The sequence below is a fragment of the Schistocerca piceifrons genome, chromosome 5 (genome assembly GCF_021461385.2).
Source record: "Schistocerca piceifrons isolate TAMUIC-IGC-003096 chromosome 5, iqSchPice1.1, whole genome shotgun sequence".
NCBI lineage: Eukaryota > Metazoa > Arthropoda > Insecta > Orthoptera > Acrididae > Schistocerca > Schistocerca piceifrons.
Genome location: NC_060142.1, coordinates 62,794,130 through 62,821,955, shown reverse-complemented (window position 1 = coordinate 62,821,955; position 27,826 = coordinate 62,794,130). Strand labels below are relative to the sequence as shown.

The 27,826-nt window shown below is 41.2% G+C and overlaps 1 protein-coding gene across 1 annotated transcript in view; it reads left to right on the top strand.

Annotated features, from left to right (window-relative positions):
- Positions 1–27,826, top strand: part of LOC124798553 (mitochondrial potassium channel ATP-binding subunit-like) — a 110,530-nt gene that overhangs the window by 18,525 nt on the left and 64,179 nt on the right. Inside the window, exon 3 of the mRNA XM_047262010.1 lies at positions 13,446–13,604. Coding sequence (XP_047117966.1) covers positions 13,446–13,604 — 159 coding nt within the window. The remainder of the gene's footprint in view (positions 1–13,445; positions 13,605–27,826) is intronic.

The window sequence follows — 27,826 nt, the reverse complement described above, 5'->3', positions numbered from 1 at the left end:
GAGTACTAGGTGTATGGGTTATTAGAAGTGGAAAATCTTGTTCCTCATTAAGAGACACATGCTGTTGGGAAGTGGAATACCTGAAAGATTCATTTGATTGAATTTGACACAGAGATGGCAGCTTCTATCCATTGGTAATGAGGTGCATGTAATATTTTAAGCAAGTATTGTGTCTTGTAATTGTGGTTATCTTCAAGAGGTTAAGTTGTTGCTGTGACCTCCAGTCAAAGACTGATTTGATGCAGCTCTCACTCTAGTCCGTCCTATGCAAGCCTCTTCATCCCCAAATCACCACTGCAACCTTCCATTTGAATCTACCTACTGTATTTCTGCCTAAGTCTCCTCCTCCCCTCCGACCATATTGCCATATTGACTATTCCTCACTGCCTTTGGGTATGTCCTGTCAACCGGTCCCTTCTTTTCATAGGTGTTCACACTGCAACAAGTGGGATATATATATATATATATGGAGACATTTCTGCTTGTGTCTGTGTATGTGCGGATGGATATGTGTGTGTGTGTGTGTGTGTGTGTGTGTGTGCGAGTGTATACCTGTCCTTCCCTCTTTCCTGATGAGGCAACAGTTTGTTGCGAAAGCTTGAATTTTGTGTGTATGTTTGTGTTTGTTTGTGTGTCTGTCGACCTGCCAGCACTTTCATTTGGTAAGTCACATCATCTTTATATATATATATATATATATATATATATATATATATATATATATATATATATATATATAGAGGGGGAAACATTCCACGTGGGAAAAATATATCTAAAAAGAAAGATGATGAAACTTACCAAACAAAAGCGCTGGCAGGTCGATAGACACACAAACAAACACAAACATACACACAAAATTCTAGCTTTCGCAACCAATGGTTGCCTCGTCAGGAAAGAGGGAAGGAAAAGGAAAGACAAAAGGATATGGGTTTTAAGGGAGAGGGTAAGGAGTCATTCCAATCCCGGGAGCGGAAAGACTTACCTTAGGGGGAAAAAAGGACAGGTATACACTCGCACACACACACATATCCATCCACACATACACAGACACAAGCAGACATTTGTAAAGGCAAAGAGTTTGGGCAGAGATGTCAGTCGGGGCGGATGTACAGAGGCAAAGATGAAGTTGAAAGACAGGTGGGGTATGAGCGGCGGCAAATTGAAATTAGAAATTAGCGGAGATTGAGGCCTGGCGGATAGCGAGAAGAAAGGATATGCTGAAGGGCAAGTTCCCATCTCCGGAGTTCTGACAGGTTGGTGTTAGTGGGAAGTATCCAGATAACCCGGACGGTGTAACACTGTGCCAAGATGTGCTGGCCGTGCACCAAGGCATGTTTAGCCACAGGGTGATCCTCATTACCAACAAACACTGTCTGCCTGTGTCCATTCATGCGAATGGACAGTTTGTTGCTGGTCATTCCCACATAGAACGCTTCACAGTGTAGGCAGGTCAGTTGGTAAATCACGTGGGTGCTTTCACACGTGGCTCTGCCTTTGATCGTGTACACCTTCCGGGTTACAGGACTGGAATAGGTGGTGGTGGGAGGGTGCATGGGACAGGTTTTACACCGGGGCCTGTAACCGCCCCCGGTGTAAAACCTGTCCCATGCACCCTCCCACCACCACCTATTCCAGTCCTGTAACCCGGAAGGTGTACACAATCAAAGGCAGAGCCACGTGTGAAAGCACCCACGTGATTTACCAACTGACCTGCCTACACTGTGAAGCGTTCTATGTGGGAATGACCAGCAACAAACTGTCCATTCGCATGAATGGACACAGGCAGACAGTGTTTGTTGGTAATGAGGATCACCCTGTGGCTAAACATGCCTTGGTGCACGGCCAGCACATCTTGGCACAGTGTTACACCGTCCGGGTTATCTGGATACTTCCCACTAACACCAACCTGTCAGAACTCCGGAGATGGGAACTTGCCCTTCAGCATATCCTTTCTTCTCGCTATCCGCCAGGCCTCAATCTCCGCTAATTTCTAATTTCAATTTGCCGCCGCTCATACCCCACCTGTCTTTCAACTTCATCTTTGCCTCTGTACATCCGCCCCGACTGACATCTCTGCCCAAACTCTTTGCCTTTACAAATGTCTGCTTGTGTCTGTGTATGTGTGGATGGATATGTGTGTGTGTGTGCGAGTGTATACCTGTCCTTTTTTCCCCCTAAGGTAAGTCTTTCCGCTCCCGGGATTGGAATGACTCCTTACCCTCTCCCTTAAAACCCATATCCTTTTGTCTTTCCTTCTCCTTCCCTCTTTCCTGACGAGGCAACCATTGGTTGCGAAAGCTAGAATTTTGTGTGTATGTTTGTGTTTGTTTGTGTGTCTATCGACCTGCCAGCGCTTTTGTTTGGTAAGTTTCATCATCTTTCTTTATATATATATATATATATATATATATATATATATATATATATATATATATATATATATATATATATATATATATATATATATATATATATATATATATATAAAAAGAAAAACAAAGATGAGGTGACTTACCGAACGAAAGCGCTGGCAGGTCGATAGACACACAAACAAACACAAACATACACACAAAATTCAAGCTTTCGCAACAAACTGTTGCCTCATCAGGAAAGAGGGAAGGAGAGGGGAAGACGAAAGGAAGTGGGTTTTAAGGGAGAGGGTAAGGAGTCATTCCAATCCCGGGAGCGGAAAGACTTACCTTAGGGGGAAAAAAGGACAGGTATACACTCGCACACACGCAAATATCCATCCACGCATATATGTTTGTGTTTGTTTCTGTGTCTATCGACCTGCCAGCGCTTTCGTTCGGTAAGTCACCTCATCTTTGTTTTTATATATAATTTTTCCCACGTGGAATGTTTCCTTCTATTATAATGATATATATATTGGTCTTCAAATATGTCTGCTTGTGTCTGTATATGTGTGGATGGATATGTGTGTGTGTGTGTGTGTGTGTGTGTGTGTGTGTGTGTGTGCGCGCGAGTGTATACCCGTCCTTTTTTCCCCCTAGGGTAAGTCTTTCCGCTCCCAGGATTGGAATGACTCCTTACCCTCTCCCTTAAAACCCATTTCCTTTCGTCTTTCCCTCTCCTTCCCTCTTTCCTGATGAGGCAACAGTTTATTGCGAAAGCTTGAATTTTGTGTGTATGTTTGTGTGTCTGTCGACCTGCCAGCAATTTCATTTGGTAAGTCACATCATCTTTGTATATATATATATATATATATATAAGAGAGAGAGAGAGAGAGAGAGAGAGAGAGAGAGAGAGAGAGAGAGCGCTGGCAGGTCGATAGATACACACACAAAATTCAAGCTTTCGCAACCAATGATTGCTTCGTCAGGAAAGAGGGAAAGATGAAAGGATATGGGTTTTAAGGGAGAGGGTAAGGAGTCATTCCAATCCCGGGAGCGGAAAGACTTACCTTAGGGGGAAAAAAGGACAGGTATACACTCGCACACACACACATATCCATCCACACATACACAGACACAAGCAGACATTTGTAAAGGCAAAGAGTTTGGGCAGAGATGTCAGTCGGGGCGGATGTACAGAGGCAAAGATGAAGTTGAAAGACAGGTGGGGTATGAGCGGCGGCAAATTGAAATTAGAAATTAGCGGAGATTGAGGCCTGGCGGATAGCGAGAAGAAAGGATATGCTGAAGGGCAAGTTCCCATCTCCGGAGTTCTGACAGGTTGGTGTTAGTGGGAAGTATCCAGATAACCCGGACGGTGTAACACTGTGCCAAGATGTGCTGGCCGTGCACCAAGGCATGTTTAGCCACAGGGTGATCCTCATTACCAACAAACACTGTCTGCCTGTGTCCATTCATGCGAATGGACAGTTTGTTGCTGGTCATTCCCACATAGAACGCTTCACAGTGTAGGCAGGTCAGTTGGTAAATCACGTGGGTGCTTTCACACGTGGCTCTGCCTTTGATCGTGTACACCTTCCGGGTTACAGGACTGGAATAGGTGGTGGTGGGAGGGTGCATGGGACAGGTTTTACACCGGGGCCTGTAACCGCCCCCGGTGTAAAACCTGTCCCATGCACCCTCCCACCACCACCTATTCCAGTCCTGTAACCCGGAAGGTGTACACAATCAAAGGCAGAGCCACGTGTGAAAGCACCCACGTGATTTACCAACTGACCTGCCTACACTGTGAAGCGTTCTATGTGGGAATGACCAGCAACAAACTGTCCATTCGCATGAATGGACACAGGCAGACAGTGTTTGTTGGTAATGAGGATCACCCTGTGGCTAAACATGCCTTGGTGCACGGCCAGCACATCTTGGCACAGTGTTACACCGTCCGGGTTATCTGGATACTTCCCACTAACACCAACCTGTCAGAACTCCGGAGATGGGAACTTGCCCTTCAGCATATCCTTTCTTCTCGCTATCCGCCAGGCCTCAATCTCCGCTAATTTCTAATTTCAATTTGCCGCCGCTCATACCCCACCTGTCTTTCAACTTCATCTTTGCCTCTGTACATCCGCCCCGACTGACATCTCTGCCCAAACTCTTTGCCTTTACAAATGTCTGCTTGTGTCTGTGTATGTGTGGATGGATATGTGTGTGTGTGTGCGAGTGTATACCTGTCCTTTTTTCCCCCTAAGGTAAGTCATTCCGCTCCCGGGATTGGAATGACTCCTTACCCTCTCCCTTAAAACCCATATCCTTTTGTCTTTCCTTCTCCTTCCCTCTTTCCTGACGAGGCAACCATTGGTTGCGAAAGCTAGAATTTTGTGTGTATGTTTGTGTTTGTTTGTGTGTCTATCGACCTGCCAGCGCTTTTGTTTGGTAAGTTTCATCATCTTTCTTTTTTTATATATATATATATATATATATATATATATATATATATATATATATATATATATAAAAAGAAAAACAAAGATGAGGTGACTTACCGAACGAAAGCGCTGGCAGGTCGATAGACACACAAACAAACACAAACATACACACAAAATTCAAGCTTTCGCAACAAACTGTTGCCTCATCAGGAAAGAGGGAAGGAGAGGGGAAGACGAAAGGAAGTGGGTTTTAAGGGAGAGGGTAAGGAGTCATTCCAATCCCGGGAGCGGAAAGACTTACCTTAGGGGGAAAAAAGGACAGGTATACACTCGCACACACGCAAATATCCATCCACGCATATATGTTTGTGTTTGTTTCTGTGTCTATCGACCTGCCAGCGCTTTCGTTCGGTAAGTCACCTCATCTTTGTTTTTATATATAATTTTTCCCACGTGGAATGTTTCCTTCTATTATAATGATATATATATTGGTCTTCAAATATGTCTGCTTGTGTCTGTATATGTGTGGATGGATATGTGTGTGTGTGTGTGTGTGTGTGTGTGTGTGTGTGTGTGTGTGTGTGTGTGTGTGTGCGCGCGAGTGTATACCCGTCCTTTTTTCCCCCTAGGGTAAGTCTTTCCGCTCCCAGGATTGGAATGACTCCTTACCCTCTCCCTTAAAACCCATTTCCTTTCGTCTTTCCCTCTCCTTCCCTCTTTCCTGATGAGGCAACAGTTTATTGCGAAAGCTTGAATTTTGTGTGTATGTTTGTGTGTCTGTCGACCTGCCAGCAATTTCATTTGGTAAGTCACATCATCTTTGTATATATATATATATATATATAAGAGAGAGAGAGAGAGAGAGAGAGAGAGAGAGAGAGAGAGAGAGAGAGAGCGCTGGCAGGTCGATAGATACACACACAAAATTCAAGCTTTCGCAACCAATGATTGCTTCGTCAGGAAAGAGGGAAAGATGAAAGGATATGGGTTTTAAGGGAGAGGGTAAGGAGTCATTCCCATCCCGGGAGCAGAAAGACTTACCTTAGGGGGAAGAAAGGATGGGTATACACTCGCACACACACACATCCATCCACACATCTACAGACACAAGCAGACATATTTAAAGACAAAGAGTTTGGGCAGAGATGTCAGTCGAGGCAGAAGTGCAGAGGCAAAGATGTTGTTGAATGACAGGTGAGGTATGAGTGGCGGCAACTTGAAATTAGCGGAGATTGAGTCCTGGTGGATAACGGGAAGAGAGGATATATTGAAGAGCAAGTTCCCATCTCCGGAGTTCGGATAGGTTGGTGTTAGTGGGAAGTATCCAGATAACCCGGACGGTGTAACACTGTGCCAAGATGTGCTGGCCGTGCACCAAGGCATGTTTAGCCACAGGGTGATCCTCATTACCAACAAACACTGTCTGCCTGTGTCCATTCATGTGAATGGACAGTTTGTTGCTGGTCATTCCCACATAGAATGCGTCACAGTGTAGGCAGGTCAGTTGGTAGATCACGTGGGTGCTTTCACACGTGGCTCTGCCTTTGATCGTGTACACTTTCCGGGTTACAGGACTGGAGTAGGTGGTGGTGGGAGGGTGCATGGGACAGGTTTTACACCGGGGGCGGTTACAAGGGTAGAAGCCAGAGGGTAGGGAAGGTGGTTTGGGGATTTCGTAGGGATGAACTAAGAGGTTACGAAGGTTAGGTGGACGGCGGAAAGACACTCTTGGTGGAGTGGGGAGGATTTCATGAAGGATGGATCTCATTTCAGGGCAGGATTTGAGGAAGTCGTATCCCTGCTGGAGAGCCACATTCAGAATCTGATCCAGTCCCGGAAAGTATCCTGTCACAAGTGGGGCACTTTTGTGGTTCTTCTGTGGGAGGTTTTGGGTTTGAGAGGATGAGGAAGTGGCTCTGGTTATTTGCTTCTGTACTTCCCCTAAGGTAAGTCTTTCCGCTCCCGGGATTGGAACGACTCCTTACCCTCTCCCTTAAAACCCACATATTTTCGTCTTTCCCTCTCCTTCCCTCTTTCCTGATGAGGCAACAGTTTGTTGCGAAAGCTTGAATTTTGTGTGTATGTTTGTGTTTGTTTGTGTGTCTATTGACGTGCCAGCGCTTTCGTTTGGTAAGTCACATCATCTTTTTTTTTTGGTATATTTTTTCCCACGTGGAATGTTTCCTTCTATTATATATATATATCCCCCAGACTTCTCATGCATTTGTAGAAACAATTCCTTGTGATTCTGCTAAACATCTCATTTAGCCCTATAAAATTTAGCTCTTGTGGCATGACACACCTCAAAACTAACCAACTCATTTATATGAAAAATGGCAAAATTAGAGTCTTGCAGCCCACGGATAAATTTCTGGTGTCACATTTGCTTCTTTTAGTCAGATTCTGCCATAAGTTTATGTTCTTCCCAGTTTGATTCAGTAACACCTCATCCATTATTCAATCTGCCCATTTAATCTGCAGCATTCTTCTGTAGCACCACACTCGAAAGGCTTCTGTTCTCTTCTTGTCTGAACTTTTTATCACCTAGATTTCACTTCTGTACAAGGCTACACTCCAGACATTTACCTTCTTAATAGACTTCCTAACATTTAAACAGGTATTAGATGTTAATAAATTCCCCTTTTTCAGAAATACTTTTCTTGCTATCGTCGGTTTGCATTTTTATCTCCTCTACTTTGGTCTTCAGTGGTTACTATGCTGCCCAAATAGCAAAACTCGTCTAATGCTTTCTGTGTCATTTCCTAATCTAATTCCATCAGTGTTACCTGATTTAATTTGACTACATTCCATTACCCTTTTTTTTTGTTCATCTTATAATCTCTTTTCGAGATACTATCCAGTCCATTCAACTGCTCTTCCAAGTCCTTTGCTTTCTCTGGAAGAATTACAATGTCATCAGTAACCCTCAATGCTTTTTTTTCTCCCTGAACTTTAATTCCCTTACAAATCTCTCCTTGGTTTCCTGTATTGTTTGCTCAAGGTACAAACTGCATAACTGAGGGACAAGGTACAGCCCTGCCTCACCCTCTTCTCAACCACTGCTCTCTTTGACCTTCGACTCTTCTGACTGCAGTCTGTTTTCTGTACATGTTGTAAGCAGAGATATGCTCCGTGTGTTTTTTCCGTGCTACGTTCAACATTTCAAAGAGTGTAGTCCAGTTAAAAACTTACTAATGCTATAAACTAAGGTTTGCCTTGCTTCAAACTATCTTCTAAGCTATGACATAGGTTCAGGGCTAAATATCGCAGAATGCTCCAAATTTTTAGGTACGCATATTGATGAAAACTTGAACTGGAAGAAGCGTGTTACTGAGCTTCACTAACAATTAAGTTCAGAACTTTTAACATTGTAGCGCATCAGCAAATAATTTAATGATTATAAAGAATCCGCCTCAATTGCAAATAGAAACCAGATGTTGACCTAGGTTTCAGCGTGGATAACCACGCCTTCTTCAGAACGCACTAAAACTACAAACTGCCTAAAGAGGCATGGTCCAACATTAATACAGAACACCCAGTGTTGGACCATGCCTCTTTAGGCATTTTGTGGTTTTAGTATGTTCCGGAGAAAGCATGGTTATCCGTGCTGAAACTTAGGTGAACATTTGGTTTCTGTTTGCAATCAAGGTGGATTCTTTATAGTCATTAAATTAAGTTCAGCTTCTTTTGATCTTCATATAATTGCTAGTCTTGGAAACAAACAAATCATCCTTTGGCATATTCAGCATATTTCCGCTCAGTAATTTTTGATGGAACAATTTTCTGAGCTAACTCATCACTTAGCAAGAAAGTATTGATTGCACAAAAGTGAGCAGTAAGAATGGTGTGTGCTGTTCACTGGCAGTTGTCACGTAGACACCACTTCAAGGAGTTGGACATTTTAACTGCACCATCACAATACCTATCCACAAATAGTTCTGCTCTACCATGTATGCATGTGCTTTCTTATTCTCCAACCACATCCACCAGCAAATGAGCACCCTCCCCTTCATTACCTACTGTATGCTGGAGTGCCGCATTATCATAGCATCTACCAGGGCTTTTAATACCCTCTATTATACTCTGAAATGAAGACCATCTTGCCCAAATGAAATAATCCATCACAATTTGAGAAAAATAGTGATACCCATATCTACAACATTAGAGGAAAAAAAATGCCAATAGCTCAGAAGGGAGTTTAGTACGCAGCAACAAAATTTTTTGATCGTTTGCCCAATACCATAAAATGTCTGATAGGTAGCAAAGCAAGGCAGCAAATATAATCTAAAATCATTTCTCCTGGACAGCTCCTTGTACATGGACAAACTTTGTTTACAAGTTGGTAGCCTGTTTTGGGGAGGGGGGATGGGACGAGTTTTTAAATGTAGTGGCATAAGAAGAACTAAAAAAAAGTGTTAAATATTAATATACTTAATCATGTATACATGTAAACTGACGCATTCCGAATCATTCTGACAAGAGAATCATTCAAATGATTTGTGGAACATATAGCTAACTCTATCTCAACACAGCCCTTTCTCATGGATGGGACTGGCTGGCATCAGAGCTCTTATTGCACATTGTAGGGGACATTCCACATCACTGCTAAGCTCACATGAGAGCTAAGATTTGCCATGTTGTCAGTACCTGTTTTGTTCTTTTGTAGGAGAGTTTGTAGCGTTGTTACCTTTTTTTTTATATTTTGTGTGTGTGTGGGCATGTGCCTGTGTGTGTGTGAGTGCGAGTGCGCGTGTTTGCGTGTGCATATGTGCATTTGCGTGTGTGCACGAGAGAGGGGGGGGGGGGGGGGAGAGAGAGAGAGAGAGAGAGAGAGAGAGAGAGAGAGAGAGAGAGAGAGAGAGAGAGAGAGAGTCCTTTACTTTCTTTACTTTCTGCTCAATGTGAAGATTGGAAAACATGGGTGATAAGCTACAACCTTGGGAGAGCCAGCCATGACAAAACTCTTTCATCTGTTGAGCAAGATGTACAAGACTGGTGAAACACCCTCGGACTTCAAGAATGATGTAATAATACCAATTCCAAAGAAAGCAGTTGCTGATAGGTGCAAACAGTTACTAAACCATCAGTTTAATAAGTAATGGTTGCAAAATACCAACACGAATTCTTTACAGAAGAATGGAAAAACTGGTAGAAACCGATCTTGGGGAAGATCACTCTGGATTCCAGAGAAATGTAGGAACACACAAGGCAATATTGACCCTATGACTTCTCTTAGAAAATAGGTTAAGGAAAGGCAAACCATCATTTTATAGCATTTGTAGACTTAGAGAACGATTTTGACAAAGTTGAGTGGAATACTCACTGAAATTCTGAAGGTAGCAGGGGTAAAATACAGGTAGCAAAAGGCTATTTACAACTTGCATAGAAACCAGACAGCAGGTGTAAGAGTCGATGAGCATGAAAGGGAGGCAGCGGTTGAGAAGGAAGTGAGGCAGAGTTGAAACATGTCCCCAGTGTTATTCAGTCTGTACATTGAGCAAGCATTAAAGGAATCGAAGAAAAATCTGGTGTAGGAATTAAAAGTCCAGGGAGAAGTAAAAAAAAAAAATATTTGAGGTCTGCCAGTGACATTTTAATTCAGTCAGAGATAGCAAAGGCCTTGGAAGAGCAGCTGAATGGAATGTACAGTATCTTGAAAGAAGGGTATAAGATGAACATCAACAAAAGCAAAACAAGGACAATGGAATGTGGTCAAATTAAATCAGGTGACAGTGTGGGCAGCAATCTGCAGTTATTCATTGATGATGATGTACTGTACAGGAAGGTGTTGAGGATAAGTGATTGTAGGTTGATACAAGGTGACATAGACAAAATTTTTAATTGGTGTTGTGAATGGCATCTGGCTCTTAATGTGGAAAAATGTAAATTAATGTAGATGCGTAGGAAAAGCAAATGCTTAATGTTCAGATACAGCATTAGTTGTGCCCTATTTTACCCAGTCACACTATTTAAATATCTGGGCGTAACAATATGAAACAGAAGCTCAGGTGGGAATGCCCGGAGGGATTCATTTTGAAGAACGCTGTTGAGAAAGTTTAGAGAACTGGAATTTGAAGCTGACTGCAGAACGATCCTACTGTCACCAACATTCATTTTGTGTATGGACCACGAAGATAAGATACGAGAAATTGGGGCTATTATGGAGGCATATAGACAGTCGTTATTCCCTTGCTCTATCTGCGAATGAAACAGGAAAGGAAATGACTAGTTGTGGTATAGGGTACCCTCCGCCATGCACCGTATGGTGGGTTGTGGAGTATGTATGTAGATGTAGATGCTGAGGGAATTAGGAATATGAGTTTTGTTATTTGGACAGCACAATATTGGAAGATGGCTGAAGTAGAGAGGATATAAAATATAGACTAGTAGTGGCGAGAAAACGTTTATGAAGAAGAGAAATTTGTTAACATCGAATATAGATTTAGTTGTTAGGAAGTCTTTTCTGAAAGTATTTGTGTGGAGTTTAGCCGTGTAGGAAAGTGAAACATGGATGACAAACAGTTTAGACAAGAAGAGAAGAGAGGCTTTTGAAATGGAATCTTCAGAAGAAAGCTGAAGATTAGATGATAGATCACATAACTAATGAGGAGACACTGAATAGGCCTGGGGAGAAAAGAAATATGTGGCACAACCTGACTGAAAGGGATTGCTTGATGGGACACATTCTGAGACATCAAGAGATCACCAAATAGCATTGGAGGGAAATATGGGGGCTAAAAGTTATAGAGGGAGACTAAGAGATTTAGAAGGATGTTGGTTGCATTAGTTATTTGGAGATGGAGAGACTTGCACAGCATAGTGTAGCATGGAGAGCTCTACCAAACCAGTCTTTGGACTGAAGACTGCAACAGCAATGGGCTACAACCTTTGCTTCTGCCCTTGACTCTTAAAATTGCAGTCTACTTTCTATACAAGTTGTAGATGACCTCTCATTCCATGTCTGTCATCGCTGCTACCTTTAGAATTTCATGGAGCATATTCTAGTCAACATAGTTAAAAGCTTTCTTTAAGCCTGCAAATGCAGTAAATGTAGGTTTACTTTTCTTTTGTCTATTGACCCAGATACAGTAAATTGTAGGTTCAGTAATTCCTTGGATATTCCTACATTTGTCCAGAACCTGAACTGATCTTCCCCAAGTTCAATTTATGCCAGTCTTTCCATTCTTATGCAGTTAACTTCTCTCAAACCCTGTTTTAGTATTTATTTTTGTCAGTGAGTTTTGAACTGTGTGGCTTTTAAAAAATTTCCATGTGCACGTTGTTCCAAAACATGATCACCCCCTGCTTTCAAAAATTTCATTTCTCGTAAAAAAGTTTTTAATAGTTGCTCTTTGTTTCTTATGTACACATGCTCTCTGTTTATACTTAAATGATCTTCAAGCTAGGTTCATTTTCAGTTTACTATTGTTTTTATTGATCTAATGTGTGTTATTTGCCATTCTCCGACAACTGATTTTGTTCCTTCCTATTCATGGCATCTAGTGCAGTAAACTCTTTTAATCTAGTTTATTCTTTGCTTGTATGCTGGGCAACGTATATGTCAAGAGGGCAGGAACACACGGAAACTAAACATTCCAAAAATTATTTTATATAAAGACCATGAAATTTAATGGTAAACACTCACTGTATAGTTGAGACATTGAGTGAAATGCTGCATCTGAAGCGATGAACAATCGTCTTCCCAATATATTTAAGGTCTTACTAATGCCTTCACAGACTGACAGCACCCCCTTAAATCTAGTCAACAGGTAGTTCTCCTGTAGCATATCCATACGTGCTCCTATCACTCCAACCACCCACACAAACCAGCAGCAAACAAGCACCTCACCTTCATTACCTAATGAACTCTGGAGTGGAACAGTGTAAGCACATTGTCTGCCACAGGTCTGACTGCCTTTCTTTGTGGTCTGAAATGACCAAGCTCCTTCCTATTGCTCCCAAAGCTGCCTTCTATTTGGTGAAAACAATATCATGGTCCGTCCTTATGCCATGTCTACCTCCTAACCCCTTACTGTAACGGTCATATCTCTGTGAAAGATCCGGATGCAACACTTGTCCTGTGCACCCACGCAGCACATCATGTTGCAGTCCCCTCCCCAGCATATCCAAACACATCATAGAAAGGGCTGCTTGTGGAAGAAGCTGTCATATACTGTCTGCCTCTTCTGCACAGCCTTTTTTGTGGACATAACTACCAACCAACTGGTCACCGTAAGGATTGGCCATTGTCAAATCATGGGCAAGAGCAGAGTGGGCCATCCAATTGCAGAGCATGCTACAGAGCACAAGTTCAATGGTGCCTGCTGCTACTGCTTCACAATCCATACACTTTGGATTCATGACCCCCTTCCATCCATTATACAAGTTTTTCTAAAGTGCATAAATGGTGCATTGTCTTTTAAAACAAAGTATGTTGTCTGAAACATAGGCATGAGGTTAATCTTGTTATTGTCTGTCTTCTGCTCAAAGTCTCAACTATACAGTGAGTGGCTGTCTTTGCTCCAATGCTCATCTTTCATCCAGAACTTTCCAATATTATAATTGCGGTTTTATGTTTTTGTAATAATCTGTGCCTGCTTTTACGAGTGACATATGAATGCACTACTTAATTGGTTCTTTCTTCTTGCAGAGTGCTCTGGTTGTCGCTGTGCTGAATATACAAATCCCTCAGCTGCTGGGTGGGGTGATCAATGTGATGGCAACATTCATACAGGGGAAGGAAGGAAGGCAGTTCAGCAGTGATATGAGAGCCCCTGTTGTGAGGCTTCTTGGCATGTATTCATTGCAGGTGAGCAATTATCAGTAACATTCTCTGTGGATGTTTCTGAATTTTTAAAATGTTTAGCCAACTTCTTTGTTTCTTTTTCTCCCACTTCATTCTTCCTTTTGAAGGAACTTTATGTAGCTACATTTATACTCAGCAAGCCATCTTACATTGTGTGGATGAGGGTACCTGTGGTGTACCACCATCATTGCCCCTTTTCCTTGTACCATCACAGATGGTGAGGGAATAATTACTGTCAATAAGCATGATGCATCCTTCTCATTGTCTTTTAAACTCTCTTCTTCTCGGTATCTGTCTACATTTGTGGTAGCACAACAGTGCAAACTCTTATGTGTTGTTTTCTGTCGTGCTGCCACACAATTTTTTCTCTTTATACAGTTTCATTTTTGTCTGTGACATTTTGAATTTGTTTCCTTCCTCTGTTACTGTTTTTCCATCAACAATCATTAGAAAACTTAAGAAGAGAGTCTTGCAGTGGAAATAACTTTCAACAATTTTAGATGTATTACCTGCAGAGAAATAAACAAGGTATTTTTTCAATAGTTAATCCCAAATAACACAATTTCAGGGGCTTGAATGACTTTAGGTAATCCCGGCTTCTTCTGGAGGCAGGTTAGGAGTAATGGAGAGCTGTATTCTACCAATTGTTCAATTTAGTGGAATATATTGTCACTTGCAGTCCAAGAATTTCTAAGAAATTGGTAATTTAATCATCTTTAGTTGCCTACTCAGTTTGTGCTATTGGATCTGAAAGAACTTTTGGCAGGGGGGGGGGGGGGGGGCGGCTTGTAACCATCTTCAGTTGCTAAATGATAAATTGACCAAAGCATCTGTTTATGTCCTCATTGGTAGTCGTATGCAAGGGTGATGGGATCCTTCTCTGATAACTCAGTTGATGCTTCATAAAGCAAGAAATTGGAAATCCCTACCAGATCAAAAGAAAATTAAAATTATACACCTCATTACCAACTCTTTCTACAAATTATGTGAATATCTATAATCAGCAATTGAAAAGTTCCTTTAATTACATGGCAAGTAGCAGTGTTTGTTATAAAGCTGCCTGACACATTGTAATGAACTGTAAACAGAACTTGGTATTTACAAATGCAATAAAATATTTCATTTGAAAAGTACTATTGTAATCTAGTTACTGATAGCAGATAAACAGCAGCTATATAATAAAACGGAGGAGGAAGCACCTTTCTTTCTTGACTTGATAAAATTTAGCTGTAATAAACATGAATGGTATTAAGCAGCGCAGTGGTAATCAGCTGTTAATACAGTATACAGTTTAAGTTTGTGACTTCTGTGTCTTTCACATACTTTGACTCATTCCACATCCCTGAAGGTTCCTCTTGGTGGGATCAATGGGAATTAAGTGAATGTTTATGTGAACAGAATCCACTGTATTTTTCTGTATTCCGTCTTTATACACTTACTTCTTCTTCTGATTGTTTTCTCTGTCTGTCTGTCTCTGAAGAAAAACAGTAGAGGTTTTGTGGGCCTTCCTTGATGCAAATACTTTTTTCTTTCATTCTCCCTAAACTAGTTTCTGTGAAGGCTAATCACTACCAATGTAGTTTTTTAATTTTTAAAAAAATATTCTTCAACTTGTGAATTACAGCATTTTTATATAGTGAAACAAGTTAATTTTCTAAATGTCCTTTTGAGTTAATTTTTGTTAAATAAAATACTTCATAGTTTTGTCTCCCCTACGCACTACTGCTTGAGTAGTTTGTTATACATTTCTCCTACAGCATGCCATCTGCAGTGTGAGTGCTTATTATGAATGAAATTTAATTTGACTTGACTTAATGTTTAGGGATGGATGGCTGAAAGGTGTGGATGAGTACTGGACCAGAATGAACTCAGTAAGATGGTGGGGAAGCAGGACTAGATGGCAAGGCTGATGTTCCAAACGGACCCAGTCTGGGGCTGGAAACTTTTGGCGACGATAATGATGATGACATAATGTTTACATTCCCAAACTGTGAAAATAAGGCTGCAACATGGAGATTTGTTGATTAAACAAATGTTTGCATTACAGTCTTATTTTCAGTATTGGAATGTAAAGTCACAATTATTATTAACGACAGGCACTCATACTGCAGATACCATGCTGTAGGAGAAATGCACAAAAAATGACAATGTAGGAAAGATAAAAAGTGGAAGTTATTGTATGTAATGTTAACAAGAAAACTAAATCAAAACAACATTTAAAATTTAACATGTTCCACTATGTAACAATTCCATATTTCACACATTATAGAATAAAAGAAAACCCACCAATGATGGAAAGTAATCAACTAAACTAGTTTTGTGGAGAATAAACGGTTTCCATTGAGGCAAGACCCATATGTTTGCTTTACAAGGTTATGCTAATGTCATTCCTGTCACTTCTTCATACACTGTGTACACTGTGCACAGTTACAGAAGGAAGAAAACTGTCATAGGATCATTGTGTTTTTGGATACAATGGTGTGGCCAGAGTACTGGTTGAACTCATGCCACGGGCTACGAAAAACAGAAAGTACTCAAGCACTCTTGTTATTCCTTCAACTGTATACTTAACTATGAAAATGTTAGTTGATTGGACCATGGCAGATATAGTGCACACTGTTCTGACAAGATGGGGGGCATTACACTTGTCATACTCAGGGATGCATTGTGTGAACATGACGACAGTGAGACAGCTGTCAGATTACCAGTTAATGTGCTTCTCTACCCTCCCTCACCACATCACAACTGTGGTGCCTGCCACATGTAGTTTTGGGTACCAATAATAATAGGGAAGGTCACCCTGATCGACAATCTCATCCTTAATCAGCAGGCATCTGAACATGGTGATAAGTCTAATTGCCTAAAATTCACAAAGAACTGGTGATTGAACCTGTCAGAAAATCCTACAAGAGTGGAAAGTATTTTGTCACTTTTTCCTTCTGAAGGACATTAAATTGATTGGGTTGTTATTTTAGACCAAACACTTTTTCATAGACCATTTAAAACATACCATAATTGTTCATCAGTTTTTTCTCCATAACTGGTTTCTTTTGAAGAGTTTTGAAATGTTTCATATATATCTGGATTTTATTGAACTACATACACACTACTTGTGTTTCCAGTATAAATAACAAGAACACAAGACCATAAAGAGCTAATAGTTACTAATTAGAAGCAGTGTTGGAGCTGTCGCTTGTGAAAACATTGATACTGGTCATAAAGTATGTAATGCATACTTTTGTCTCAGTTTGTCATTAAACATTGCTGTCCAGGTTTTAATATTCAGTAGTTGGCTACAAGGACAGGAATAAATTACTTTGATGTGCAGGATATTTTTCCTGCCGCAGTGATGTCGGAGATTTGATGTTTTACTGGATTCCTGATATTCGCGGTACACTCGTTAAGTGGTCATTTGGGAAAATCCCCACTTCAACGCTACCTCGGAGATGCTGTGTCCCATCACTCATGTGACAACTAGAACACCGTGTTCAAACTCACTTAAATCTTGATAACCTGCCATTGTAGCACCACTAACCCATCTAACAACTGCACCAGACACATATTGTCTTATATGGGCATTGCCGATTGCAGCATTGTATTCTGCCTGTTTACATTTGAATATGCATGCTTATTCCAGTGTCTGTACAGCTGCCCACATTCACTGCCTCCTTTTCTTCCATTTTCAAACAGCCAGTCCAGAAATCCGATGCCACCACACGAACAGAGATTGCTAGGTCAGCACTAGCTCCTGCGTTTATCAGTGCACATTTGCTGCTGCAGTTCCTTTGGAGCTTTCCCTCTCCCTAGAACTTCAGAAAAGGCTGTGGTTGCTTACATCGTAGAACTTCCTGCCCTCCCAAGGTCAAGTCTTGCCCACTGCCCAGTGCTGCCACTGCCACTGTTACTCCTCTGCTCTTCCCCTGGCTACATACCTGCAACCAGTAGCTGTTGAAGATCATGTCTGTCGGAGTATCACTGTGTGCTCTCTCCATAAGGTGCAATCGACTCTGAGGCTCCCCTAGATCTTGTGTAACAACTCCCATGACCAGTTTTTCCTACTGGGAGACTTCAATACCCACCGTGTCTTGTGGGATGTGACCTCTACTTGCCCATGGGGTCGGGTTTTGGAGAGCCTCATGATGTCTCATAAGCTGTGCATCCCCAATGTGGGTGTCCACACTCATTTCTGTACTGCTAGTAGGTCATTCACAGCCATCGACCTTTCTATCTGCTCTCCAGCCCTCGCAGACTCTGTTCAATGCGAGGTCATTGGCAACCTTCATTCTACGACCATTTCCCACCCCACATTCATCTGCTGGATGGAGCCATCTGCACCTTGGTGGTCAGATGAGTGCCGTTCAGCAATCCGGAACAGATGTGCAGCTCTTAGACAGTTTAAATGCCACATGACAGCAGACAACTTTGTAGTCTTCAGAGCCACAAGAGCCAAGGCTTGATGCTTAATTAAGGAGAACAAGAAAAGATCATGCTAAGTGCTCCGGGACTCTATCAGTCATTCCACTTGTTCTATGAACGTTTGGGAAGTGATCCAGAGGATTTCCGGTAAACACAGTCATTTAGCAATAGCATCAGTGCTGAAATAGAGGTGTCTACAAACAACATCTGGACATGTCATTCAGATTCCAGCAGAGCATTTTGCGAAAACTACAGCCAGTGCCAGCCAAGATCCACCATTTCACCATTACTGTGCGACTGTAGATAGGGGCAAGAGGACTTAAGGTACCATGATTCTGAGTCTTACAACTGCCCTTTCTCCATGTGGGAGCTGGAATCGGCACTCTGAAACTTGTTATACTGAACCTGGTCATGATCAAATCCGGTACTGCATGCTTCCACATTTGCCACCTGTGTCAAAGAAAATCCTCCTCAAATGTTCTAATCTTATATGGCAGTCAATTTCCCAACTCGTGGATAGAGGCACTTTTGGTACCTCTCCTCAAACCAGGAAAGGACGGCACATCTCCCAGTAGTTATCAGAGTATCGCCTTAACGAGCTATTTTGGAAAGACCATGTAGCAAATGGTTAACAGTCGTCTGGTCAACAGTCGTCTGGTCTGGTCGCTAGAGACCAGGCAACTCCTTAGCCACTATCAAGGTGGATTCCGGGAACTTTGGTCCACTGTTGACAACCTGACCCTGCTATCCAGCAGGCTTTCCTATGTAAATATCACTGTGTCAGCATATTCTTCAATATCATTGAGGCGTAAGATTCTACTTGGAGACACAGTATTCTCACACAACTGCATCAGTGGGGCTTTCATGGCCACCTCCCATTCTTCATATGGTCTTCCCGTCTCAGCGGTCTTTTAGGACATGTGTTGATGACATGCTGTTAGATTGTTTTGAGCAGAATAGTGTCCCTCAGGATGGTATTTTAAGTGTTACCCTTTTGGCCACATCCACAAACAGTATCACATCTACGGACCAATCCCATATCCAGTCTCTGTGCTGAGAGTGGTGAACTGCCACTCACCATCCAGTGGCAGCTCCTCATGGTGTGTCAGCCATGTAAGTTTCTTGCAGCTTGCCTTCATCCACATACACTACTGTTGCTTGTCCACCTCTGAAATGCCTTTTCTCAACCCATCCACAATGCCATTTGGGATCTGTGTGCGATGTGTGCTGGAGTCACTTGGTTTGGTGTATGTACGACTGCAACTCCAGGCTTTTAATTGTCAGCATTCCTGGTTAGTGCTTTGACTCAGGATAATTTTAGAATTGATGCAGTACAGGAGAGATTGCACCCCTGCTTCAGTTGTTAATGACATTTTATATGAGCACCACAACTATGTAGATGGGTCTAAACAGGGGGTCTCAGTTGGTTACTCTGTCATTTTTCTGGATTGTATCCTCAAGTTCCAACTGCCTCAAGAATTTACTGTCTCCAATGCAGAATTATATGGGATCTTGTGGGCCATAGGGCAGATGAGACGTTCTTCCAGTACCAAATTTCTGACTGCGCTTCACTCTCTGAAACATTTGTACCCAGCAGATAAAATAGTCCAGAATATCCAGGATGCCCTCCTTCAGCTATGACAACTGTGGGGAAGGAGGTGTTTTTTTGCCAGGTACCAGGGTACATGTGACTTGTGGGGAATGAACAGATGGATCTAGCAGCTAAGGAGGGTGTTGTGATCCTCATGTATTTCAGTGTGCCATCCCCCTGCATGCCATAACCTTGCCGTTGAGATCCAGAGTCTTGTGTCGGTGGGAGGATGAGTGGCTGGAAGTGACGGACAATAAGCTCTGTCTAATAAAGCCCACAACGCGGCCGTGATATACCTCCTGCCAGCCACGTCGATGGGACGAAGTCATCCTTTCCCATCTTCACATAGGCCACAGCCCTGTGATGCATGGATTTTTGCTCCCGCAAGAAGACCCTCAAATTTGTGGTGCTTGGGGCATACAGATAACTGCAGTAAATTTTATTGGACTGCATTTTATTTTCTGTCCAGTGAGCCACAGCAGATTTGCCAATGGATCTGCCCTCTCTTTTAAGTAATGTTCAAATGAATGTAGTTCAAGTTTTAAGGTTTTGTGAATTGTCCAACATTTTTCCCAAGATTTTAGGGTGATGATTTTAATGTGTTAACAGGGTGACTGGCTCATTCATATATTTGTAATTGATTTGTCAATCACATTTGCCTGTGCGTTTTGTTTAGCTCATTTGTCGTTTTACTTTTATTTTAGTGTTATGTATAGCTACTCTTCTCCATTGTTTTAGGGCTTGTAAGATGGAATGATTGTATGCTCAATTTTGAGTACATGAGTATGGAGCAATTTTCAGTGTGTTAGCCACATTCATTTGTTTTAATAAGTGTAATGACTCTGGAAACCTCCCCATTGAGTGCCCATAAGCTCCAATCATCATCATCATCATCATCATCTTCTTCTTCTGCTTCTTTTTGAAAGGGAGCACTGACCTGCAGTTCTATCTTTAAAACATCAGATGAAGCCATCACACTGGACAAATCGGCAGTCGTGGATTGCCCAGAAGTAGTGACATTGCTTTATTGTACTGGCCACTTTGGGCACTGAGTGACTTAGCAATTGAGATAAAAGGATAACTACATTCTATTTTCAATAAAATGTTTTTGGGTGTGTGACTTTGTTTTCATGTTGTTTTATAGATGAGTGTTTTGGCCACTGTTAAATAATGTCATCAGGGTGCTTCCAGTATTCTGTTGAAAGCCAGTTGTCAGCAGTGCCTGAAATGATCATCTATAAAACAGGATGACATGGTCAATAAAAATAATGACATTAACAGCAAGTTATCACAGCTTCTCATGAAGGTATTTTATGCAATCACCTCATGGTCACTATCAATGTGTGCACTGCGAGGTAACGACACGTGTTACTTTGAATCAAAAAGTACAGTACCTATTCCTGCCACCAACTTAGTTCCCATTACAGCAGGATTACCAGTTTGCCATGCTGAGTAATAAGGACCTATGTTGCAATGTCAATGTGCTAGAAATGTGTATCTGTGAATTTCTTTCTTTTGTGTAATATGAAGTAACACTCTTATGTTCATCGTACCAACTTTTCAAAGCTCTTTCAAAACTGTATATGTTGAGTGTATGGCAGCTACTTCATTGTGGTATCATATGTAAAAGAATAAATAATTTCTAGCATGTTGTCACCTCAGTTATGGTCCATACATAATAACTGAATTTCTGGTGTTGCTGTGGTCTTAAAATGTGCACTGGCATAGTAAAACTATTATATGAAAAGCCAGTAGATGTAATCTTTTATTATGTAGAATCGTGTTTGAAAGAACAGACATTGTTGACGATCCAAAGCTGTGCAAAATACTTTGAAAGTAATTTGCTGACTGCTAATTCTGTGATATCAGCTGTATTTGGTATACATCTACTACCCAAGAATGACATTTGAAAATCTGCACTGGACTGGGACTCAAGCCTGGATTTCCCACTTACTGTGAGTGGTTGTCTTAACCGCTTCACCTATCTGTGCGTGTACCATGGACCACTGAGCCAAACTTCTGCAAGTCACACTTTCTACATCCTTATATAATTGTTGTCCACTATATGTCACAGGCCAGCACAAATTCTCATATGTCACTATTGGGTTGTAGCCTCTACATGTCCATCTTTTCAGAGAATGTTGCGGGTCTCGGCTGTTTAGTAGGGAATTTGGTCTCGGCTGTTTAGTAGGGAATTTCAGATCAAACACCCTTCAGCCATCTAATTTCCAAACTGTTATTTTATGGCAGATGATGGTTGAAGTGACTGCTGTATCAAGAAGAATTCTGTTTAGATGGGAACCAAGGTTGGAATCTTCTACATATTGGTCAGGGGACCTGGAGATGGTGCAGTACATCGCCGAAACTGGTAGCCAAATAAAATAACAGTTTGGCAATTAGATGGCTGAAGGGTGTTTGATTTGACATTCTGTTGGGTAGTAGACCTATACCTAATACAAAATTAATTTCAAAATCTTTTATTAAGCTTTCCATTCCCTCCTCAGTTTGTCAGGGATAGCCACTGTGGCTAGAGTGAAGAAAGACAAAAAGAGCAGAAAACTGAATATATTTCACCTCTTGTATCTTGCAATGTGAATCAGTGAAAATTCCGAGAGCTGCATTTCATATTAATATTAGAATCCCGAAGCTGAAAAGCAGTCTGTGTGGATATGTTTTTAGCAAACTACATATTCAAGGGAAGTCTCTTGTTCCCATTGAATTTAGTTTTCACCAAAACTAGAAGAAACATTTCTATAATGATATTTCCAGAAACCAATACCTGTTGAGATATGGGCTGATCTGTCCTCTGATTCCCATCTGTTCATTATGTAGAAGAAGACGCTATAAACAGTGCTGCATGTAGTTATCACACATCCTCACATATTCTTCAGCCCTTCTTCGCCGTGAATCACACACTCCTTCAGATACACTTGGCTCCATTTTGGTTGCATGTCACACGCACCTGTAATGTCTGCACATTGTCACAGGTACACGCCAATGCCTTTAAATGTCCCCAAATTCAATGGATTCGGATGAACACGATATTTGTATGCTACCACACCACCTCAACCAAGCCATCATCCATACATGGTGCTATGAGTCTGTCACTAACAATTCATGCCCATGGATACTGAATCACTCGTGTGTGTGTGTGTGTGTGTGTGTGTGTGTGTGTGTGTGTGTGTGTGTGTGTGTGACTCACTGTGAAGAAGGGCTGAACCACGTGCAGCACTGCCTATAATGTGCAATTGTATGCAGCAGACAGATGGTGATGAGATGTCAGACTGGCCCATATCTCAACAGGTATTTGTTTCCAAACATATCATTGTAAGAACTTTTGTGCTTGTTTTGACCAATATTATTTACCTCTTGTAGGAATAGGACACTTTTTAAACACCTTTTGTATTACTAATAGGGACTGAAACTTCCTGGCAGATTAAAACAGTTTTAATCTGCCAGGAAGTTTCATATCAGTGCACACTCCACTGCGGAGTGAAAATCTCATTCAGGAAACATCCCCCAGGCTGTGGCTAAGCCATGTCTCCGCAATATCCTTTCTTCCAGGAGTGCTAGTTCAGCAAGGGTTGCAGGAGAGCTTCTGTGAAGTTTGGAAAGTAGAAGACAAGGTACTGGAGGAAGTAAAGCTGTGAGGACGGGGTGTGAGTCATGCATGGGTAGTTCAGATGGTAGAGCACTTGTCTGCGAAAGGCAAAGGTCCCGAGTTCGAGTCACGGTCCGGCACACAGTTTTAATCTGCCAGGAAGTTTCATATCGGTGCACATTCCACTGCAGAGTGAAACTCTCAGTCTGGAAACTAATGGGGATACCTTACAAAATTTTAATGGAAAAAATAGAAACCGCAGTGATGTTGTCAACGCTGCACCAAGATGGTGGCTTGTGAACGTCTAAGTGGAGAGGCACTGCAAAATACTTCCTGCAAAAACTCCTACATGATGATGGTGATGATGATGATGATGATAGCACAGATGCACTGATACACAACACCCTACAAACAGAACTATAACTCGACTGCAGAACTGAATCTATCACTTGACTTTTTACATGAGAGGATGTTGCCTGAACAAGAACAGCACTAAAAAGAAGAATAGCTCCTGGATCCAGTGGCATAAAAGAGGAAGTTCTACAACACATTGCACCACTCATTATGTCCTTTCTAACCATGACCCTAAATGAGGTCCTATGGCTGGGAAGAATACCCATAGCATGGAAAATAGCAAAAACTGTAATTCCCAAGAAAGCCACGGACAAAGACCACAAATAATTAAAAATTGTACTGGCCAATTTGTGTGCTGAACATGCTTGCTAAGGTCCACAAACGCATTCTGTATGACGGACTACAGTCATGCAGAGAGATTTAGCCCGTATCAGTATAGATTTTGGAAAAACAAATCAGTTGATGACACAATAAACCAAGCCCTCCACATTGTAGAAAAAACAGATCGTAATAGCGATAATGATAGACATCACAGGTGCATATGACACTCTCTGGTGACCTGCAATGTTTGTACATCTTAGCAAGCTGCACAGCCTGTGGAAATACTATAGGAACAGGGTTGCTGAGTGTTGAGCAGGGAGCCGGAAAGTGATCGAAAAACTCAGTAAGAGATGCCCACAAGGATCGATCTGTGGGGCCATCTTCTGGTACCTAGCAGTAGAACCTCCATTCCTTCTTGTGGAGAGCCTTGACTGTGGTTACAGAATTGCAGTGTATGCTGCCAACAACTTGCTGGTGGTAGTGTCAGCAAACTTCCAAGCACAAATGGAGGATCAAGCTGTTGATATACTACAACACATGCACAACTGGTGTGCATATAGTAAACCGATGATAGCTATGAACAATATTCTTCACATTCTATTTACTTAAAGGGAAATCCACTGGTAAAACTTGAAAACTGACAAAAGGATATGTGGGAATTTCAGTTGATGAAGGATTCTCCTGAACAGCCACATACAAAGCATAGCAGGCAAAGCTGCAAAACTGCTTCAAAAACTGCCAAAAATAAACATTGCAGACTTCCACTGACATATGTGGGAATATAGCACTGTGCAATATTTGAATCCGTTATGTGTGTATGCTAAGCACATGGACACACAAACTCCACCTGCGAGGTGCAGGCGTTTGGTTATTCTCCTGTGGCTATCAGATACCGTTAGAACTACATCTCTGGAAGCCCTTTGTGTAGTCTTGTGCATCTTTATAGGTACTGTGTTGCAACATATTGGATGAAGATGGGCTTAAGGCTCAGAATAAGAGCAATCACAGAAGAAGATATCACTGATATTTACCACATTAAAAGATTACAGGTGAATACATGGCAAAGGGCACATACAAAAGGGGCTGGAGCATGGAATGATAAATTCTATAACCAGATATAATCCATATCTAACATGCTTATGTTGGATGAACACCCATGCAAACGAAGAATGCACATGTAGGGAAACTGCTTCCCCTAAAAATGTAATACTGCACTGCCTCGCGCATACATAGCCCAAACAAAAACTGATGATATGTGACAACATACACAACTCCCTCAGGAACTCAGACCAATCTGCAGACCTAGACATAACAGCAGATACTGTTTCAAGAGTATTATAAGAAAAATACACAAGAGAGAGGCCATATAGATCCGCACCCAAACCAAACACAGCACTAAATGACAACAGTGATGACTGAGGATATGAATCATCATACAGTGATACAGGAAAAAGAAATGAACCAGACATGCATGGAGTCATGGTAACACATAATACAAACATAGCTAAAAAACTACATACACACATACATACATACATAAAATAATATTAGAAATCAAAATACATACAAACACAGCTACATAGAAACGTACCATAGTTATCCGATTGTAAGGTGAGATTTTTTTCCCAAATTTGTCATTCATAAAATAAAAGACCATCTTATATTTGCAGATTAAACTATTGCTGCTGAATGTATATTGAGGTTGTCTTACATTTACAGATCAAGCTTTGACTATTGAGATCACATGAAGATTTATTTTGAAGAATTCGGAAGGGCAGAGATGGTCAAATAATGCTGTTGTTTGAACGGTCTGCACTGAAGTGCTTGTTTAAACAATACCATGGCATTTGACTCGCTTGGTGCAAGTGCAAGGGATATGTGAGAAACTGTGAACTAACCACCACAACCATCTATTGCTCTGCCTAAAATTTGACAATTTTTTGAAGCACAGGAAGAAATAGCACTAAATTCTGTCATCTTACAAACCTTGTTGTAAGAAGTTTGCAGTAAAAGTTCTCAAACATGTATGGGTGGCATGCTGGGACTCACACCTTGGGAACCCGAGCTGTGTCCTGGCATTGCTTCCACTTATTTATGCCAGGCTCCTCACTTTTATCTTTCCTATCTGGCCAACCTCAGCCAACTCTTGTTCTTTTCTGACCCTGATGCTATTAGGTTTCGAGGGCTAGGGGTCTTTCATTTTCCAACCTGTTCTTCTCATGTAGCTTCTGACCCAGAGCGGGCAGCTGTGAAAGGTATCTGTATCGCATGTTAAAGGCAACAGAATACCCTGACAGATTATCTTCCCTGCATAATGCAGTCTCCATTTCATGTACAAAAATGGCTTCCTCTCATGTTAAATCAGTATCCGGAGGCATTTCAGATACTGGATGATGTGATGGATGGTACAACATACAGCACCCTTAAGAAGGAAGCAATGAATCACAGAAAATGGAGAGGCAAAGAACCTGCTATGTGTGTGGATACCATATACAAACATTATTGCTGCTTTTTAAATAAAGATAGCAATCTAAAGTGGAAATATTGACCTTCAGAAAACATTACTTTATTCAGAACCCAGACCAAAATTTTATCTGCTTATGAGAGACTGTAATGATTTACTAAATGGGTTCCAAATGAGAAATTCAGTCACTGTTCACATTATTAAAATATGATTTACTAAGTGGGCTCCGAATGAGGAATTCAGTCACTGTTCACATTATTAAAATACCAAGTTAAAACATTACTAGCTTTTAATCAGCTTTAGAACATGATGGTGACATCCAGAAGAAACAAAAGGAAAATTATTCCAGAATGAAATTGCAACATTCAAAATAAATCGTGTTAAACGAATGGTACAAATAAAGAAAATGCTGGTCGGAAATACAAAACCTAATGACTTCATTCGTAGATCTGTGTTCCTGGTGAGCCCCATAAAGCACAGCTACTATAATCATTGTTGTTGAAATGTATTTCATAATACTCTGTAAAAAGAGACTGGCCATTGTTGCCTAAGCCCGAGTGTCCACTGGAACCACATTTCTTCAGTTAAAAAGCAAATATTCAGTCTCGGTTATTAAATAATAGTAATGTTCTGCCAGTCGTAAAAGGCGACGAAAAGAACAAACCACTAATAGGGCTAACCCCTCGTTTTAGTGTGATTAGTTGGTTCAGGACAGAACTAATGAAGCCTCAGACAAGCGCTGTCATGGTCGGGGACGACGCTTGAACCCTATGCCCGTCCACAACGGTAACGACACTGCTAGCCACACGGCAAATGATTTAAATCCAAATAGAGGTGTTTTGCAGGATATGCTTCCTGCAACCACTCTAGAAGGAAAATAATGACAGAGGATGAGATGTCAGATGAAGTTAACCGACACCTCATGTTCTGTTATTACCAAGCTACAAACTTAGGAACCAACACAACTGGATACAGCTCACAAGTATACACAACATTTATTACCAGATACCCAGAATTAAAATTTCTAACAGAACAACGACTAGCTGATCAGATTCGTGTAATAATAAAAAATAACAGGATACCCCAATCAGAATTAGAAAACATCAAACAAAAAGTACAACAAATACTGGAACAAAATAATGTGCAATCAGAAGAAGAAGAAAATACAGTAATGGACTCAAACATCCCAGAGCAAACAAACAAAGAACAACACACATCAATTAAACAATCAGAGGAAAACGAAATCTTAAGACAGCCACCAGAACAAGCACAAATAGAACATGAAGTGACACACATGTTAGATATAGAAGAAAAATTTCAGTTGTCATATATAGAATACAAAGACACAAATACAGACATTAGACCATTCTTGCATAGACCACCCAATAACCCACAAGTCGAAACAACAATAACAACTATCAACACAATCATACACAACAAAATAAATGAAAATACAACTATGGAAGAGTTACAACTAC